Below are 17,075 nucleotides of genomic sequence, written 5' to 3' on the forward strand. Positions count from 1 at the left end.
TTCAGGCTGACTGTCCCTATTGAAGGGGTGCTACACTGCTGCAGGAACAGTTCTGCAGATGAGATGTTGAACTGTGGCCCTGACTGTCCATACAGGTGAACAGAAAATATCTATTAAAGACAATATTTTGATGAACAGCATTGGAGCTTTCCCCAGTGCCCTGGCTCATGCTGTGGGGAATGGTTAGCTCAATTAGCTAGATAGTTAGAGTGTGACGTAGAATGATCCCAATGGCGTGGGTTAAAACCCAGCACTGGCTGTGGTCATGGAGATCTGCCTCCTCACCTTCTTCCATGCTTGATGTGGAATGGTGTCCCTCAAACTGTACAACCACTTGCTTCTTGCTGTGGTGAGACAACTTTTGTATTCCTTACCCAAGGAAGAACATGCTTTCAATAAAGGGAGAGCAGCAGATGTTCACTAATCACTGGGGTGGTGGATTGTCCTTGGAGGAGGCTGGGCCTGAATTCTACAGAGAGGTGATCTAATTGAAACTTACAAGATCATTCCAAGGCTCGAAAGGCTAAATGCGGATGTTTCCCTTGGCTGGAGTTGTGGGGAGGATCAACACCGGATAACACAACGTCAAAACAAGGGGCAGGACTGTTACTGAGACCGAGGAGGAATTTCTTCACTGGTGGTGGATCTTGGGAATTCTCTCGCCCAGAGAGCTGTGGTACATCTGTTGTTGAGTATGTTCAATCAATGGATTTTTAGATATAAAATCCATAAGATAGTACAGGAAAATGGCACTGAGGTAAAAGAGCCTCCATGATCCAGTTGGATGGTGGAACAGGTTTGAGGGGTCGAATGGCCTCCCCCTGCTCCTACACGGAGCGGTCTGTGGTCCCTCATGGGGTCAGGGCCTCACTTTACCTGGGCCAATATCTATCCCTCAATCAGCATTCACTGAGGCGGATTGTCTGGGGTAAAGACAGAAAGTGCTGGAGAGGGCGGCTCGATGGCACAGTGCTTAGCACTGCTGCCTCACAGCGCCAGGGACCTGCGTTCAATTCCCGGCTTGGCTCACTGTCTGTGTGGAGTCTGCACGTTCTCCCCGTGTCTGCGTGGGTTTCCTCCGGGGGCTCCAGTTTCCTCCCACAGTCTGAAAGACGTGCTGGTTAGGGTGCATTGGCCGTGCTAAATTGCCCCTTAGTTTCAGGGGAACGAGCTGGGGTAAATGCATGGGGTTACGGGGACAGGGCCTGGGTGGGATTGTGGTCGGTGCAGACCCGATGGGCCGAATGGCCTCCTTCTGCACTGTAGGGTTTCTATGATTTATACTCAGCGGGAGAGAGAAGCGGTGATAGCGTCAGGTGTCTGCGTGGCTGCTCATGATCACAGCGCTGCTGCTGGGATCCTGCTGTGTACACAGGGCCCACCCTCCTGGGATCTTGCTGTGTACACAGGGCCTACTCTCTCTCAGGAGGTGTCAGGCGCTATAGAAACGCACTCCTCCCTTCAGCGTCCGCATTGCCTCAGGGGGGTGGGGCCTAGCTGGCGTCATGACGTCAGCGCCACCGCACTCCTACGCCGTGTTTTTGGCTGACGCTGCTGGCAATTGGCCAATGGGAGCGCGAAGCTTGCAGAACGGGGTCACCCGGCCCACACTGCAGGGGCGCGCCCAGACCGAATAGAGAGTGACACTGCAGGCGGACCGGAAACAATGTGACACCGCGGGGGTGAGGGGGACCGGAAACAGTGTGACACCGCGGGGATGCGGGGGACCGGAAACAGTGTGACACCGCGGCGGGTGAGGGGGACAGGAAACAAGGGTGACACCGCGGGAGTGAGGGGGACCGGAAATAGTGCGACACTGCGGGGGGGGTGAGGGGGACCGGAAACAGTGTGACACCGCGCCGCCCGGACCCTTCCGGCTGACGCACACGGCGCGGGCAGACACCCGGAGCGGCCGCTTGCTGTTGGGATCCCGCAGGTACCGGGGGCTGGGCCGGGCCGGGCCGGGGGGGGGGGGGAGAGAGGCCGCGGGGAAAAGGCCGGCCTGGGCCCGGCTCACCGCCACTGGGCCTCGACCCCCGGCTGAGGCCTGATCCCCGGGCCGGGGGCTGGGAGGGCGGAGGCGCCATTGTCCTGGGGCCTGGCAGAGATTGCAGCCTGTGGGTGTGTGGAGACAGGGAGCAGCGCCTCATAGAACCGACTGGAGACCCTCAACACTGAGAAAGATCAGGGAAATGTTCCCCAGAGCTCAGATCATAAACCCAGTGGAGAATTCAGGAGAAACCTCTTTACCCAGAGAGTGGGGAGAGTGTGGGACTCGCCCCCATTGGAGAGTGGCTGACATTGTTCCCCAGGGCCAGATAGGGTCTGTCCCAGAATACTGAGAGGGGCGAGGGAAGGAATTGCTGAGGCCTTGGCCAAAATCTTTGCATCCACTTTAGCCACGGACAAGGTACCAGAGGATTGGAGAGTAGCTAACATTGTTCCTCTGTTTAAGAAGGGCAGAAGAGACAATCCGAGAGATTACAGCCTGTGAGCCTCACATCAGTGGTGGGGAAATTATTGGAGAAGATTCTTAGAAACAGGATGTACTCACATCTGGAAGAGAATAGCCTCATTAACAATAGGCAGCATGGTTTTGTGAAGGGGAGCTCGTTTCTCACAAACTCGATTGAGTTCTTTGAGGAAGTGACAAGAAAAATTGACCAGGGCAGGGCAGTGGATGTAGTATACATGGACTTTAGTAAAGCCTTTGATAAGGTTCCTCATGGCAGGCTGATACAGAAGGTGAAGTCATATGGGATCCGAGGTGAGCTGGTAAGATGGATACAAAACTGGTTTGGGCACAGAAAGCAGAGAGTAGCAGTGGAAGGGTACTTTTCTAACTGGAGGTCTGTGACAAGTGGTGTTCCACAAGGATCAGTGCTGAGGCCTCTGTTGTTTGTAATATATATGAATAATTTGGGGAAAAATGTAGGTGGTCTGATTAGTAACTTTGCAGATGATACAATAATTGGGGGAGTAACGGATAGTGAGGAGGATTGTCAGAGGATGCAGCAGGATATAAATCAGCTGGAGACCTGGGCCGATGGAATTTAACCCGGACAAATGTGAAGTAATCCGATTTGGAAGGTCTATTGCAGAAGGAAAGTCTACAGTAAATGAACAGAGGGATCTAGGCGTGCAGATCCACAGTTCCCTGAAAGTGGCAACTCAGGTGGTCAAGAAGGTGTATGGCATGCTGCCCATCATCGATCAGGGCGTTGAGTATAGGAATTGGAAAATCATGTTGCAGCTGGATAAGACTTTGGTTCGGCCGCATTTGGAATATTGTGTACAATTCTGGTCGCCACACTACCGGAAGGATGTTGATGCATTGGAAAGGGTGCAGAAGAGATTTACCAGGATGTTGCCTGGTTTGGAGGATATGGACTATGAAGAAAGGTTTAACAAACTTGGATTGTTTTCATTGGAGCGTCGGAGGATGAGGGGGGACCTGATAGAAGTTTACAAGATTATGACAGGCTTGGACAGAGTGAATAGTCAGAGTCTTTTTCCCAGGGTCAAAGGTTCAATTACTCGGGGGCATAGGTTGAAAGTGAGAGGGGGAAAGTTTAAAAGAGATGTAAGGGGTAAGTTTTTCACATAGAGGGTGGTGAAATGCCTGAAACACGCTGCCGGAGGAGGTGGTGGAAACAGATTCTATAGCAATGTTCGAGAGGCATCTGGATAGATACATGAATAGGCAGGAAATAGAGGGATATGGACCATGTAGAGGTAAGAAAATATTCGATTAGAGAGGCATCTGTGTCGGCACAGACTTGGTGGGTTGAAGGCCATGTTCCTGTGCTGCATGTTCTTTGTTCACCCATGGGGGATGGTAAGAATATGGATCTCATCCCACAGGGGAGTGGTGAGAATGTGGAACTCACTCCCACAGGGAGTTGCGTGAACGTGGAACTTGGTGCCGTGGGGAAAATGTGGAACTTGCTCCCGCGGGGAGAATGTGGGCCTCGCTCCCACGGGGAGCGGGAAGAATGTGGGCCTCGGAATCAAGTTCCACATTCTCCCCAGTCCCTGTGGGAGCGAGTTCCGCATGTTCACTGTTCCTCATGGAAGCATGAGGAATAGTGAACATGTGGAACTCGCTCCCATGGGGAATGGTTGAGGTGAATATTGTAGAAGTGGGTAAGGAGAAAGCTGAATGAACACGAGGGAGAGGGGAACAGAAGGGACTAGTGATGGGGTGAGATTGAGTGGCTGGAGATGACTTAACTTTGTCCTGGAGTGAAATCTGATTAAATGATCTTTTCCAGCAACAAGGAGTCATTGTTTGTAAATGAACAGACTGGGACTCTTTGTTAAGAGAAGAGAAGGCTGCGAGATGGCCTGATAAATGTCTTTAGGAATATGAAAGAGATTCAATAAGGTAGACAAATGTTAAAGAACTCCGGGTCATAAATAAGATAATTATTAATAAATCCTGTTGGAAATTCAAGAGAAACTGTTTTACCTAGAGAGTGGTGAGAAAGTGGAACTCGCTCCCATGGGGAGTGCTGAGAATGTGGGACTCACTCCCACAGGGAGTGGGAAGAATGTGGGACTCACGACAACGGGGAGTGGTGAGAATGTGGGACTTGCTCGCATGGGGGAATAGTGAGAGTGTGGAACGGGAGGTGGTTGAGATGAATACTACAGAAGGGAAAGGTGGATAAACCCAGGAAAGGTGGATAAACCCAGGAAAGGAACAGAAGACGAGATAAAGATGGGTAGGGAGAGGTTTGTTTGATGCATAAGTAACATCCTACCAGGGCCGAATGGCTGTAGGTTCTATGTTAAGTTGTTTGTACTTATCAGGTTAGCAGGTTTGAGGGAGTTCAGTTACTGAGAGAAGGCAGATCTGAAGAAGAGTTGTACACAGCTGAGAACGTGAGCTCAGCCTTTCTGTCCACAGATGCTGCCAGACCTGCTGAGTATTTCAGCAATTTCTCTTATTACTGGAGAGGCTGGGATTGTTCTTAGAGCAACTACATTTAATAGGAGATTTAATTGAGGTGCTAAATTGTGAGGGGTTTGCGAAAGTAAATAGAGGAACTGTATGGAAAGTGGACACAAGATGAAGGTTTAAGGGAATCAAAAGTAAGATGAGAATAATTCAGCCAGTGGAGCACTTATCTCAGATCCCTCTAAGTTGCAGGATTCAAGCTTGTGCATCGCTGCATTACCACATTGTTAATTCGTTCAGATTAGCTCATTTTTGAACTCAAAAAATATCAAATTCAGACTTGATTTATGCGACAGTTGCTGGAGAGAACATGGTTTGCGACATTTTAAAGTTTGTGTTGTAAATTAGAGCATTGTACTCAGTCAGAGGTTTACAGCATGGAAACAGGCCCTTCGGCCAAACTTGTCCATGCCACCCTTTTTCTTTTAAACCCCTAAGCTAATCCCAATTGCCCACATTTGGCCCATATCCCTCTATATCCATCGTACCCATGTAACTATCTAAATGCTTTTTAAAAGACAAAATTGTACCTGCCTCTACTGCTACCTCTGGCAGCTTGTTCCAGACACTCGCCACCCTCTGTGTGAAAAAATTGCCCCTCTGGACCCTTTTGTATCTCTCCCCTCTCACCATAAACCTATCTATGCCCTCTAGTTTTAGACTCCCCTACCTTTGGGAAAAGATATTGACTATTTGGCTGACCTGTGCCCCTCATTATTTTATAGACCTCTATAAGATCACCCCTCAGCCTCCTACGCTCCAGAGAAAAAAGTCCCAGTCTATCCAGCCTCTCCTTATAACTCAAACCATCAAATCATAGAAACCCTACAGTACAGAAAGAGGCCATTCGGCCCATCGAGTTTGCACTGACCGCAATCCCACACAGGCCCTACCCCCATATCCCTACATATTTTACCCGCTAATCCCTCTAATCTACGCATCCCAGGACACTAAGGGGAAATTTTAGCATGGCCAATCAACCTAACCCGCACATCTTTGGACTGTGGGAGGAAACCGGAGCACTCGGAGGAAACCCACACAGACAGTGACCCAAGCTGGGAATCGAACCCAGGTTCCTGGAGCTGTGAAGCAGCAGTGCTAACCACTGTGCTACCATGCCGCCCATGGGCGGTATCATCCCGGTAGCATCCTAGTAAGTCTCTTCTGCACTCTTTCTAGTTTAATAATTTCCTTTCTTATATAATAGGGTGACCAGAACTGTACACAGTATTCCAAGTGTGGCCTTACCAATGTCTTGTACAACTTCAACAAGATGTCTCAACTCCTGTATTCAATGTTCTGACCGATGAAACCAAGCATGCTGAATGCCTTCTTCACCACTCTGTCCACCCGTGACTCCACTTTCAAGGAGCTATGAACCTGTACCCCTAGATCTCTTTGTTCTGTAACTCTCTCCAACGCCCTACCATTAACTGAGTAAGTCCTGCCCTGGTTCAATCTACCAAAATGCATCACCTCGCATTTATCTAAATTAAACTCCATCTGCCATTCGTCAGCCCACTGGCCCAATTGATCAAGATCCCGTTACTGTACCCGTGTAGGATACTGTTGCTTACTTCATGCCGAATGTATTTTTGGATAGGGCCTCAGGTGGGGGTGGGTGACCGCAGCGGTGATTATTTGTGCTCATTTGTTACCAGCCATTATCTAAGGAAGTAAATAATTAACACTCTGACCCCTTCTCCTTCAGAAAGCAACATTGTGTACCAAAGAAATGGTGATGGAGAAGCCAAGTCCCCTGCTTGTAGGGCGGGAGTTTGTGAGGCAGTATTACACACTGCTGAACAAGGCACCAGACTTCTTGCACAGGTAATTACTTTTGTACAGTTTAACCACTGGTCTTACTGGAATTATTGCAAAAGACCTCTGTATAAAACTTTCAAAATGTTCATGGAAATGAGAGCTGCAATAGCCCAGGTGATTTGATTTATTATTGTCACGTATACAGTGAAAAGTATTGTTTCTTGCATGCTATACAGACAAAGCATACCACTCATAGAGTACAGAGGGGAGAAGGAAAGGAGAGGGTGCAGAATATAATGTTATAGTCATAGCTAGGGTGCAGTTAAAGCTGAGCTTAATATATGGTAGGTCCATTCAAAAGTCTGATGGCAGCAGGGAAGAAACTGTTCTTGAGTTGGTTGGTACATGACCTCAGATTTTTGTATCTTTTTCCCGGTGGAAGAAGGTGGAAGAGAGAATGTCCGGGGTGTGTGGGGTCCTTAATTATGCTGGCTGCTTTGCCAAGGCAGCAGGAAGTGTAGACAGAGTCAATGGATGAGAGGCTGGTTTGCGTGATGGACTGGGCTATGTTCATAACCGTAGAAAGTTAAAAATTAAAGTTTAACTTTGTAGTTTGTACAAACCGTTTGTAGTTTCTTGCGGTCTTGGGCAGAGCAGGAGCCATACTAAGCTGCGATACATCCGGAAAGAATGCTTTCCATGTGCATCTGTAAAAGTTGGTGAGAGTCGTAGCTGACATGACAAATTTATGTCTTCAGCTCCAACACTGACAGTAAGACAACATCACACATTAGGTAGAATAAGTAGTTAAATTCTCTCAGTAACCTACTGCTTGTTATATGTTGCCATACCCAATGAGTGTACTTGGTAATCACTAAATTAAATTTTATTGCGTATATATGTAAATATTTGATTTATGTATAATGCAACCTATGACTGTTAAAGTAGATGATGATTCTTCTGAAATCTTATATTTACCCAAAAGTTGAAGTTTTTCCACTTTGTATTTACTTGTATAACATTTACATTTGCTGTACAAGCACCCAATCCTCCACCTGATCCTGCACCAGCAGTTACGCTCCATAAGGGCTTCCTCCCACCTAGTTTCATCTCGCCCGATCCGCATGTCCTTCCATTCCTTTCTTCCTAATGTGCTTACCTAGCTTCCCTTTCAATACATCTCCGCTCTTTGCCTGGGGCGGCGAGTTTTACTTTCCCAGTACGCTGTGTGAAGAAGTTTCTCCTGAATCCCCTGTTTGATTTTAGTGGTTATCTTAAATTTCTGATCTCAGAAGCGGAGACATTTTCTCAACCGATACCCTATTAAATTCCTTCATTATTTTAAAGATCTCTTATCAGGTCATTTCTCAAGTTTTCTCTTTTCTCGAGAAAAGCCCCAGTCTTTCCCGACAGACCTATACATTCAATACTGGTTTCATCTTTGTAAGTCATTTTTCTTGTGTCTCTGTATCCTTTTACGATTACAGAGACCAGAATCTGCACATTTCCTCCAGTTTTGATTGAGACAGAAGCCATAAGGACTTTGGGCAGCATGTTATGTTTGTTACTCCCTTTGAGGGTTAACCTTGTCTGATGACATTGTATGTTATATATTGAAAGGTAGTGCCTAAGGCATAAATCGGCAATCAAGCGGTTCCCAAACAGGAAAGTCTTGATTCGCCACTCATTATAGTTTGGATCTGTAATGTAACTGCTTATCCAAAATCTAAATTTGATTGGATAATTCCATCAGGTAGCCAGCACAGACACGATGGGCTGAATTGCCTCCACCTTTACGATTCTACTGAGAGCTTTGGCCGTTGTGTTGTGTTAACTCAATGGCTGCTCTGGGTTAGAGAGATTTTATTTATGGGAAAACGCCTGATCAGGGAGACTGGCATCTTGCAGCTCTCACCTAAGTGAAGTTTGCTATTGGTGTCCTTTGTTGTGACCTTTCCAGTGCATCTAATTCGCAGCTGCTTAGACCTGGGCAGATTAATACTGTTAAACTATGCCGTTTCAGCAAGTAGGTGAAACCACTCCTGTCGGCGTTGACATTTCACACACGTGACGCAGTTCTTTACCATTGCTAAAGTTAGCCAATCTCATTAGAGGCATAAAAAATACAATGCAGAAGGAGGCCATTCATCCCACCAAGCCTTTGCCAGCCCTTTGAAACTATTCTGCAGTTATTCCTACTCTCCCTGCCCTTTCCCCAAAAAAGTTGGGGAATTTTTATTTTCAAGTATTAATCTTATTCCCATTTTGAAAGTTATTACTGAACCTACATCCACCACCCTCTCAGTAAACACATTCCAGGTAATCACAACTTGTTACCGGAATTGAAAGAGTCGTGAGGTTTATGCAAATACCTTGCTTGTTCAGACTAGATATTAGAGGTACCAAGCACACAGAGAAATCTGTACTCAATTGAAAATGTTATTGCAGAATGTTTTTATGCCATTCTTATGTCCTTGTGTCATATGTGTGCCATTTTCTCAATTGCATGCACTTACTAGCAACTGAAGCCAGCGTCTCCACCTGGTAGTTTTGGCTGTGACACTTGAGTGGTGCAATTGAATGAGTAGCCATAGAATCATAGAACCTCTACAGTGCAGAAGGAGGCCATTTGGCCCATTGAATCGTACTGACATTCAGAGCATTTTCCCAGGTCCACTCCCCTGCCCTCTCCCCATAGCTCCACATGTTTACCCCGTTAATCCCCCAAACCTACATATCTTTGGACATTAAGGGGCTAGTTTAGCCACCTAACCTGCACATCATTAGACTGTGGAGGGAAACCGGAGTACGTGGAGGAAACCCACACAGACACGGGGAGAATGTGCAAACTCCACACAGACACCCAAGGCTGGAATTGAACCCGGGTCCCTGGCACTGTGAGGCAGCAGTGCTAACCACTGTGACGCCATACAGCCCTAGTTTGAATTAACTCTACATCTCAACAAAATTATGGCTATGAGAATGGGATCTCCGGTTTCCTCCCACAGTCCAAAGATGTGCAAGTTAGGTGCATTGGCCATGCTAAATTGTCCCTTAGTGTCCCGGGATGCGTAGTTTAGAGGGACGAGTGGGGAAAATATGTGGGGTTATGGGGATATAGCCTAGGTGGGATAGTTGTCGGTGCAGGCTCGATGGGCCGAATGGCCTCCTTCTGTACTTGTAGAGATTCTATGATTTACTTTACTGAAGGTAGAATGATGTGTTTGACGGCACTATGCACATAATTTCAATAATGTAGCATCATGCTGTCTTTATTAGTTTATGGGGGAAGTATTAAATGGGAGATTTGGCCTGAAATTTGGAATAGAAGATTACAGAGTGTAGTTGAGTATTGTCTGCCCATTTGCTAATAGCTAGTTTTAGTGAGAGGAGGAGGTTGAATTTGTTCAAGAATCTGTCTCCCAGTTACCATTGAGTGATCTGATACCAGGAATGCATGGATTGTAAAGCCAGGCTCTCTCTGATATGGTACCTTTTGTCGATCAGGCCCTTGTTTGTATGAAATTTGATTAGACCAGTGATTCATTCCTTTTCTGTTACCATACTGATCGTTGTGTCAGTTTGGATTACCAAAAGGCTGGCGCTTGGATCACAGATTTGACTTGCAAAGATGCGGGCAGCGACTGAAAGTATAATTGAGGTCGCATATATTCAATTCACAGCAGACTTCTGTTCTGTTTATCCGTGAAGATTTGTTTTGGAATTGCACTATTGAAATCAACCGTAAAACTCATTGTGACTTGACAAGGCTGTTCCTGACTGAGCAGAATTGAGGCGCAGAAACAACGTGTTCAGATTTGCTGCCAAGAGTTTGAAAACGGGTGGATTTGTCTGGCTATGTTTCCTGTTTTATGTCATGACTGTCAGTATTTGATTAAAATCAAATATGAAAAGCTGACTGGATGGAGGTTAGTTCTGGGCACTGGAATCCTATCCTGCTTCCTAATTCTCTTTGCTCCTTGTGAAACAGTGTAATCCGTGTTGCTTTCCTGTGCACCCTTCCTTATGAAGAAATGTTACAGTGAGAGGGCTTGTGTGTTCTGCAGAGAAACCTAAAATGGGGAGAGTAAAAGATAGTGGTTAGCCAATCCTGCACCTTAAGCAGAGAAAATGTTCACCTTGTCGTCCACCACGCAGAATGCAGTTGGGAGCTCTGAGTGAAACCTGTAATCGGATCTCAAAATGGCTTCCTCTATCCTTTTCTCCATGGCAGTGGGAAACACATTAGCTTTATATCCTACTGGAAGTGCTAATCTGTTTTCACTGATTACAACAGCCTTTCATCTTAGAACCAAAGAGATAGGTAACAATTTGCAACTTGATATCGTTAACACCTTTCTGGGTTCGGGGAGACCTTTTCTCATTGTGAACTTAGAACCAACCGTTATTATCTCCATGTTTAAGCAACCAGCACCTCAGCCTCAATAAAACAACAGAATCATAGAATCCCTACGGTGCAGAATGAGGCCATTCGGACCATCGAATCTATACTGAATCACTGAAAGAGTATCTTACGCAGGCCCATGTTAGTTTTCACAGAGGTTTCTGTGTACTTTGAATAGTGTCCGTTGCTGGGTCTGCTGTTATACAATCACAATGACACAAGGAGGCCATTCAGTCCATTGACTCCATGTCAGCTTTCTAGAACAATCCAGTCAGTCCATTCTCTCTCACTATCCCCTTAGCCTTCAAAGTTTATTTCATTTCAGTACTCATCCAACTTCCTTTTGATATTGTTGATCATCCCCACTCCCTTGCAAGGGCAGCAAGTTCCAATGACTCCCGCGTAACCTTTGTCAGTAGACTTTGCTTCTGTTCCCAGTGCCTGGTCTGTTGATGATGTAGTAACTTGGCATTTATCGTTTTCTGAATATATTGCAACCTAAGATTGCCAAGAAATGCTCTTACAATATAAATACTTTTTATTTTTTATATTTTCTGATGTTGGAATGTCCAGTGCTGCTGACAAACATTCAGAGCATAAACCTTTCCAAGATTACTTATTAATGGTTGGTTTTTCTTGGATATGTGTGCATCCAGGTTTTATGGCAGGACCTCATCTTATGTTCATGGTGGACTGGATGGTAATGGGAAGCCTGCAGAAGCAGTTTATGGCCAAGCTGTAAGTACTTAAGATGCTTTGTGTTTCTTGCAAGCAAGATGCTTTGGTATTAATATCAAAGTGTAATGTTATGTTGTTGAGAAGGTTATTGGGATGGCTTTTCTGTGATTTGTATAATACTGTATACAGATATTTCTGTCTTTGTGCACAGCTTAGACTTTTATCCATACACAACAGCTCTATATGTTCAAGATGCGCCATCCAAGATATCAAATAAAACAAACGGCCACTTTCTTCACTCCCCTCCCTGTGTGTATGTTTGATTCATGTCTCTCTCAAATTTTCTTATTCTCACTCCATCTCTCTCCTGTGGCCCAACTTTCCGTCCTGCCCCAGTCTTACAGCAGCAATTGGACAGTGTTTACCACAAGAATGCATTTCCACCCTCTTCCACTCTAATCTCAGAAGGCTATGGCCAGGTGTAGTTCTACTTACAGCTTGCATTTATATCCTTACTGTCAGAGAGAGCTTTTTCATTCCTCTCAAAGACTTGTGTAGAATTATACAGAATCACAGAATTGTTAGAGCTCAGGAGGAGGCCATCTGGCCCATTGTGTCTGCACTAGCCTGCTTAAATATATGGCCAATGTCTTTTAAATCACTGTTCAGAACAAAGCTTCGCAAGAGTTCCAAAGATTTATAAAACTTAGTGTCAATTCCAAATTGTTCTTGTCTCTTTTGGTAGGAAATCCACAAAAAGGTCATGTCCCTTCAGTTTAGTGACTGTCACACAAAGATACGCCACGTGGATGCACATGCTACTCTAAGTGACGGGGTGGTGGTACAGGTGATGGGAGAGCTGTCAAACAGTGGTCAGCCAATGAGGAAGTTCATGCAGACTTTTGTCTTGGCGCCAGAGGTAAGTTTATAATATTAAAAATGATTTGTTTTTAACGTTTCTGTTGTAAGGCAGTGCGAGTTGATGCCATGTTTGAATACATGGTAGGAGCTGGGAGTAAGCCATACAGTCCTTCGAACCTTCTCCATCATTCAACAGGATCACGGCTAATCTTATACCTCAACTCCACCTTCCTGAACTCTCTAAATATTTGTTTTTCCCATTAGTGTCCAAAAATCTATTCACCTCTGTCTTGAATATAAACATCCACAGCTTCTGAGGTCAGAAATTCCAACGGACAGATGCATGGACTGCAGCGATTCAAGAAGGCAGCTCACCACCACCTTCTCAAGGGCAACTAGGGATGGGCAATAAATGCTGGTCAGCCAGCGACGCCCATGTCCCACGAATGACTAAAAAAGAAACATTCAATTGTTGCTTTCAGTGAGGACCTCGAGTTTTATTCTCCGCACTCTCAGACGAGAATCTGCAAGCCATGTTTGATGTCTTGGCGGAAGCGTGCTGAAGAATCGGTCTCAGCCTCAAGGAAACTCGAGCTCTTTACCAACCCGTGCCAGGGCAAGATCGGTCTCTCCCTCCATCAAGATCTACGGAGAAATCCTCCCAAACATGGAGCATTCCCCTTAACTGAAGAGCCGCTTCTCGTCTGAGGCTGAACCGACATTGATGTGGGAATCCAACATTGTATCCAGTCTGCAAGCGCTGCCTTCTGATACTTAAGGATGAGAGTCTTTGATGAACGTGACATTCGTGCTGATGTTCAGATCATCATGTACAAGACAACCATCATCCCAACCTTTCTAAATGACCCTCTTATAGAAAGGATATTATTAAACTAGAAAGAGTGCAGAAAAGATTTACTAGGATGCTACCGGGACTTGATGGATTGAGTTATAAGGAGAGGCTGAATAGACTGAGACTTTTTTCTCTGGAGCGTAGGAGGCTGAGGGGTGACCTCATAGAGGTCTATAAAGTAATGAGGGGCATAGATCAGCTAGATAGTCAATATCTTTTCCCAAAGGTAGGGGAGTCTAAAACTCGAGGGTATAGGTCTAAGGTGAGAGGGGAGAGATACAAAAGTGTCCAGAGGGGCAATGTTTTCACACACAGGGTGGTGAGTGTCTGGAACAAGCTGCCAGAGGTAGTAGTAGAGGCAGGTACGATTTTGTCTTTTTAAAAGCATTTAGACAGTGACTATAGAGGGATATGGGCCAAACACGGACAATTGGGACTAGCTTTGGGGTTTAAAAAAAGGGCGGCATGGACAAGTTGGGCCGAAGGGCCTGTTTCCTTGCTGTAAACCTCTATGACTGACTCTAAATGGCTCAGAAATCTGGACTAGGTAGACTGCACCTCATGGCCCTGAAGAGGTGCCATCAACACTATCTGAGATAAATTGTCCGCATCAGCTCGGGGCAGGCATACTAACATCCGCGTCCTCGAAGGAGCCGAGAACATCAGCATCGAGGCATGATCCTCCGAAACCAACTCCACCAGCCAGCCGTGTACTCAGGATGACAGAGTCACGACTGCCAAAGCAACTCCTTCTTCACCCAGCTCGAGTAAGAGTCCCCAACAAGAGGAGAACAAAGGAAAGTTTTCAAAGACACCCTGAAGGTTTACCTCCAGAAATGCAGCATAGGTGTCAATGCCTGGGAGACCTTTGCACAGAAGTGACCTGCTTGGAGGAACCTCCTGCTTGAAGGGACACAATTCTTCCAGGACACCCAAAGGCAAGAGGAGGGTCCGGAAAAGGAGTCTGAGAAAAGAATGCAGTGATCTTGAGTCATAAAGGACTTAACCCACCTCCCGGGGACACCTGCCAGATGTGTGGTAGAACATTTGGCTCTGGGATTGGGTTCATCAGCCATGCCAGGACCCACAGAACCCATGACCAGTGACACGGAGTTTCTTAGTCAGCAAGTGATTGCGGAAGAAGGAGAATTTTACTAACATGATAGTATGTCGGTTTCCATGTAAAACAAAGAGAAAATCTTCCATTTATATAGCGCCTTTTATGATATTAAAATGTCCCAAAACACCACAGCCAATCAAGTACTTAAAAATGCAGTCACTATTGTAATGTAGCCCAGTTGCTGCAGGCGGCACAATAGAGAGGCTTTCCAGGGTGTTGGTCCCTCAGCCTTTGATTATTTTTAGCTGGAGAAGGGAAAGGTTTCTTCTTTCCCAAGCTAGAAGCAAACCTAGGCAAAAGTTATGGGTTTTCTTGGGGGGAAAAAAGTATATCATAAAAACCTAAAAGGTGTGGGGAAAAATAAGAGAGAGCAGCTGAAGAGACAGAAAGCACAAGTTGCATCACCAGGCACTGGTGGAAGGTTCTCACTGTAACAGCTTCACTGGATGTTAGCTAAAACTTAAAACAGTCACAGTACCAGAAAGCTGTTGTTTCACTGAACCTACAGGCAGGGTAAGGTTTAAACTGTGACTATAACAATGATCTGAGTTGACAAGATATAAGTGAACCAACAGAGGGAGAGAGGAAGAAAAATATACTGGGGTTTATCCCCTAGACCAACAATAACAATGACTCTCCTGTTTTAGCTGAGTTACAGTCTTGTAATGCTCACCCTAACTGGGTTCTGACATGCAATTTGCTTTCTTCAATTGATCTGCTCCATTATTTATTTTGAATGCTGAAGCCCCGATTGTAATTACAGCATTGGCTTGTGTTTCAGATTGGTATTTGGTAGAATCACATTGCGTTACTCAGATTTGTTGAGAGGATTGCTTAATAAGAAGGTTAAGTTTGCAATGCATAGAGAGTTGTATAGATGTGTGATGAATTTTACTGTTATTATAGAATGGATTAGGCTAGTAAAGGCAGGGTTATTACAATATTGACAGATTAACTTGATGTTGTTGTTTTTAAAAATAAACAGGGTTCTGTTCCAAACAAATTCTACGTCCATAATGATATATTCCGCTACCAGGATGAGGTTTTCGATTCAGACGCAGAATTGGAAGAAGGTAACGAAATGAGGAGGCAGATTAACCTGGCAATGAAAGTGTATTACTATCTGCTTTTTTATGTCAATTTTAATGCGTTCCAATCCAGAATGTCAGTTGCAGGTTTTTCTTGACTTATTTGTCAAAATATTTGGGGCTGCTTTAACTCGCCTCGCCAAGTGCTAACCAAAATTAGCAATGGATCGATTACAGCCCCTGTTTACTCAGCTTCACCCTAAGTAGCGTTCTGAGATGGATGGGCCGAGAGTTCTCCTCCTTCAGGCAGGAGGCATCTTGTAATATGCAAATTGCACAGAGGATGACCCCCTCAGTCCACTGATAGCGAAATTCCCAAATGTGACAGAGCGTGCATTACACGCACAAGATGTATCTGTGCCAGCTGGTAAGCGAGCTTCAACGTTTCTTCCAGAAACTGCTGGATGCCCCTCAGGAAACAGTAGCTTCCTTGTCATGGGGAGGCATAGGAATGCCCATTTAGCTTCCTACAATCCCACACGTAGTCAGCTATAACAGCACTTGTCGTTTTGTGGCCACAGTGCCAGAAGGCTGAGCTATGGGTCACAAAATGGTTTTGGGCTGTCACCAATCCCTGAGTTACTCTTTCCCGATTAAAAGCAGTGCCATCATGGGTCTGAAAGATGAGGAATTACATTTTTCCTGCTCCTGACATCCATCACTGGATAATAGAATCCCAACAATGAAGAAGGAGACCATTTGGCCCATCGGGTTTGCACCAACTCTCCATCAGAGCATCTCACCCAGGCCCTAACCCAGTAACCCCACATACCCCACTAATCCCCCTAACCTACACATCCTGGGACACTAAAAGGCAGTTTAGCATGTAATCCCCCTAACTTATACATCTTGGGGCACTAAAGGGCAATTTAGCATGGTCAATCCACCTAAACTGCACATCTTTAGACTGTGGGAGGAAACCGGAGCACCCGGAGGGAACCCATGCAGACATGGGGAAGAACGTGCACACTCCGCACAGACAGTGACCCAAGGCCAGAATTGAACCTGGATCCCTGGCACTGTGAGGCAGCAGTGCTAACCGCTGTGCTGTCTGATAGAAAAGTGACTGGGTGGTAGGCCTCTCGTCATCTGTTCCAGCCCCAGGCGTACTTCCTCACTTTCGCATCCACTCCTTCAGTGCCTCCTATGACCCTTCCACGCATAATTCAACACTGCCTTCCTCTGTACTTGCTGCCCTCCTTTCCACTCGTCTGTCTCTTTTCTTTGACTCCTGACTCTCAACATCTTGGGTCTTTCCTTTCTCTGACCACCCGCACCCCCTCAGTCTCCTCCGAGGCACCCAATCTCTGTCTTGTGGCTGTGGCCCCATTTCTCTGCAGTGA

At 45.9% G+C, this 17,075-nt stretch overlaps 1 protein-coding gene across 2 annotated transcripts in view; it reads left to right on the forward strand.

Moving 5' to 3' along the window:
- The first annotated feature begins 1,821 nt into the window (after positions 1–1,821).
- g3bp2a (G3BP stress granule assembly factor 2a) overlaps positions 1,822–17,075 on the forward strand; it is a 29,155-nt gene continuing 13,901 nt past the window's right edge. For both annotated transcript variants that reach the window (XM_078204423.1, XM_078204486.1), the window contains exons 1-5: positions 1,822–1,936; positions 6,675–6,793; positions 11,789–11,870; positions 12,556–12,729; positions 15,630–15,717. In XM_078204423.1, the coding sequence (XP_078060549.1) occupies positions 6,699–6,793; positions 11,789–11,870; positions 12,556–12,729; positions 15,630–15,717 (439 nt within the window). In that variant the 5' untranslated portion in view covers positions 1,822–1,936; positions 6,675–6,698. The remainder of the gene's footprint in view (positions 1,937–6,674; positions 6,794–11,788; positions 11,871–12,555; positions 12,730–15,629; positions 15,718–17,075) is intronic.

Source organism: Mustelus asterias, chromosome 1 (genome assembly GCF_964213995.1).
Source record: "Mustelus asterias chromosome 1, sMusAst1.hap1.1, whole genome shotgun sequence".
NCBI classification, from domain to species: Eukaryota; Metazoa; Chordata; class Chondrichthyes; order Carcharhiniformes; family Triakidae; genus Mustelus; species Mustelus asterias.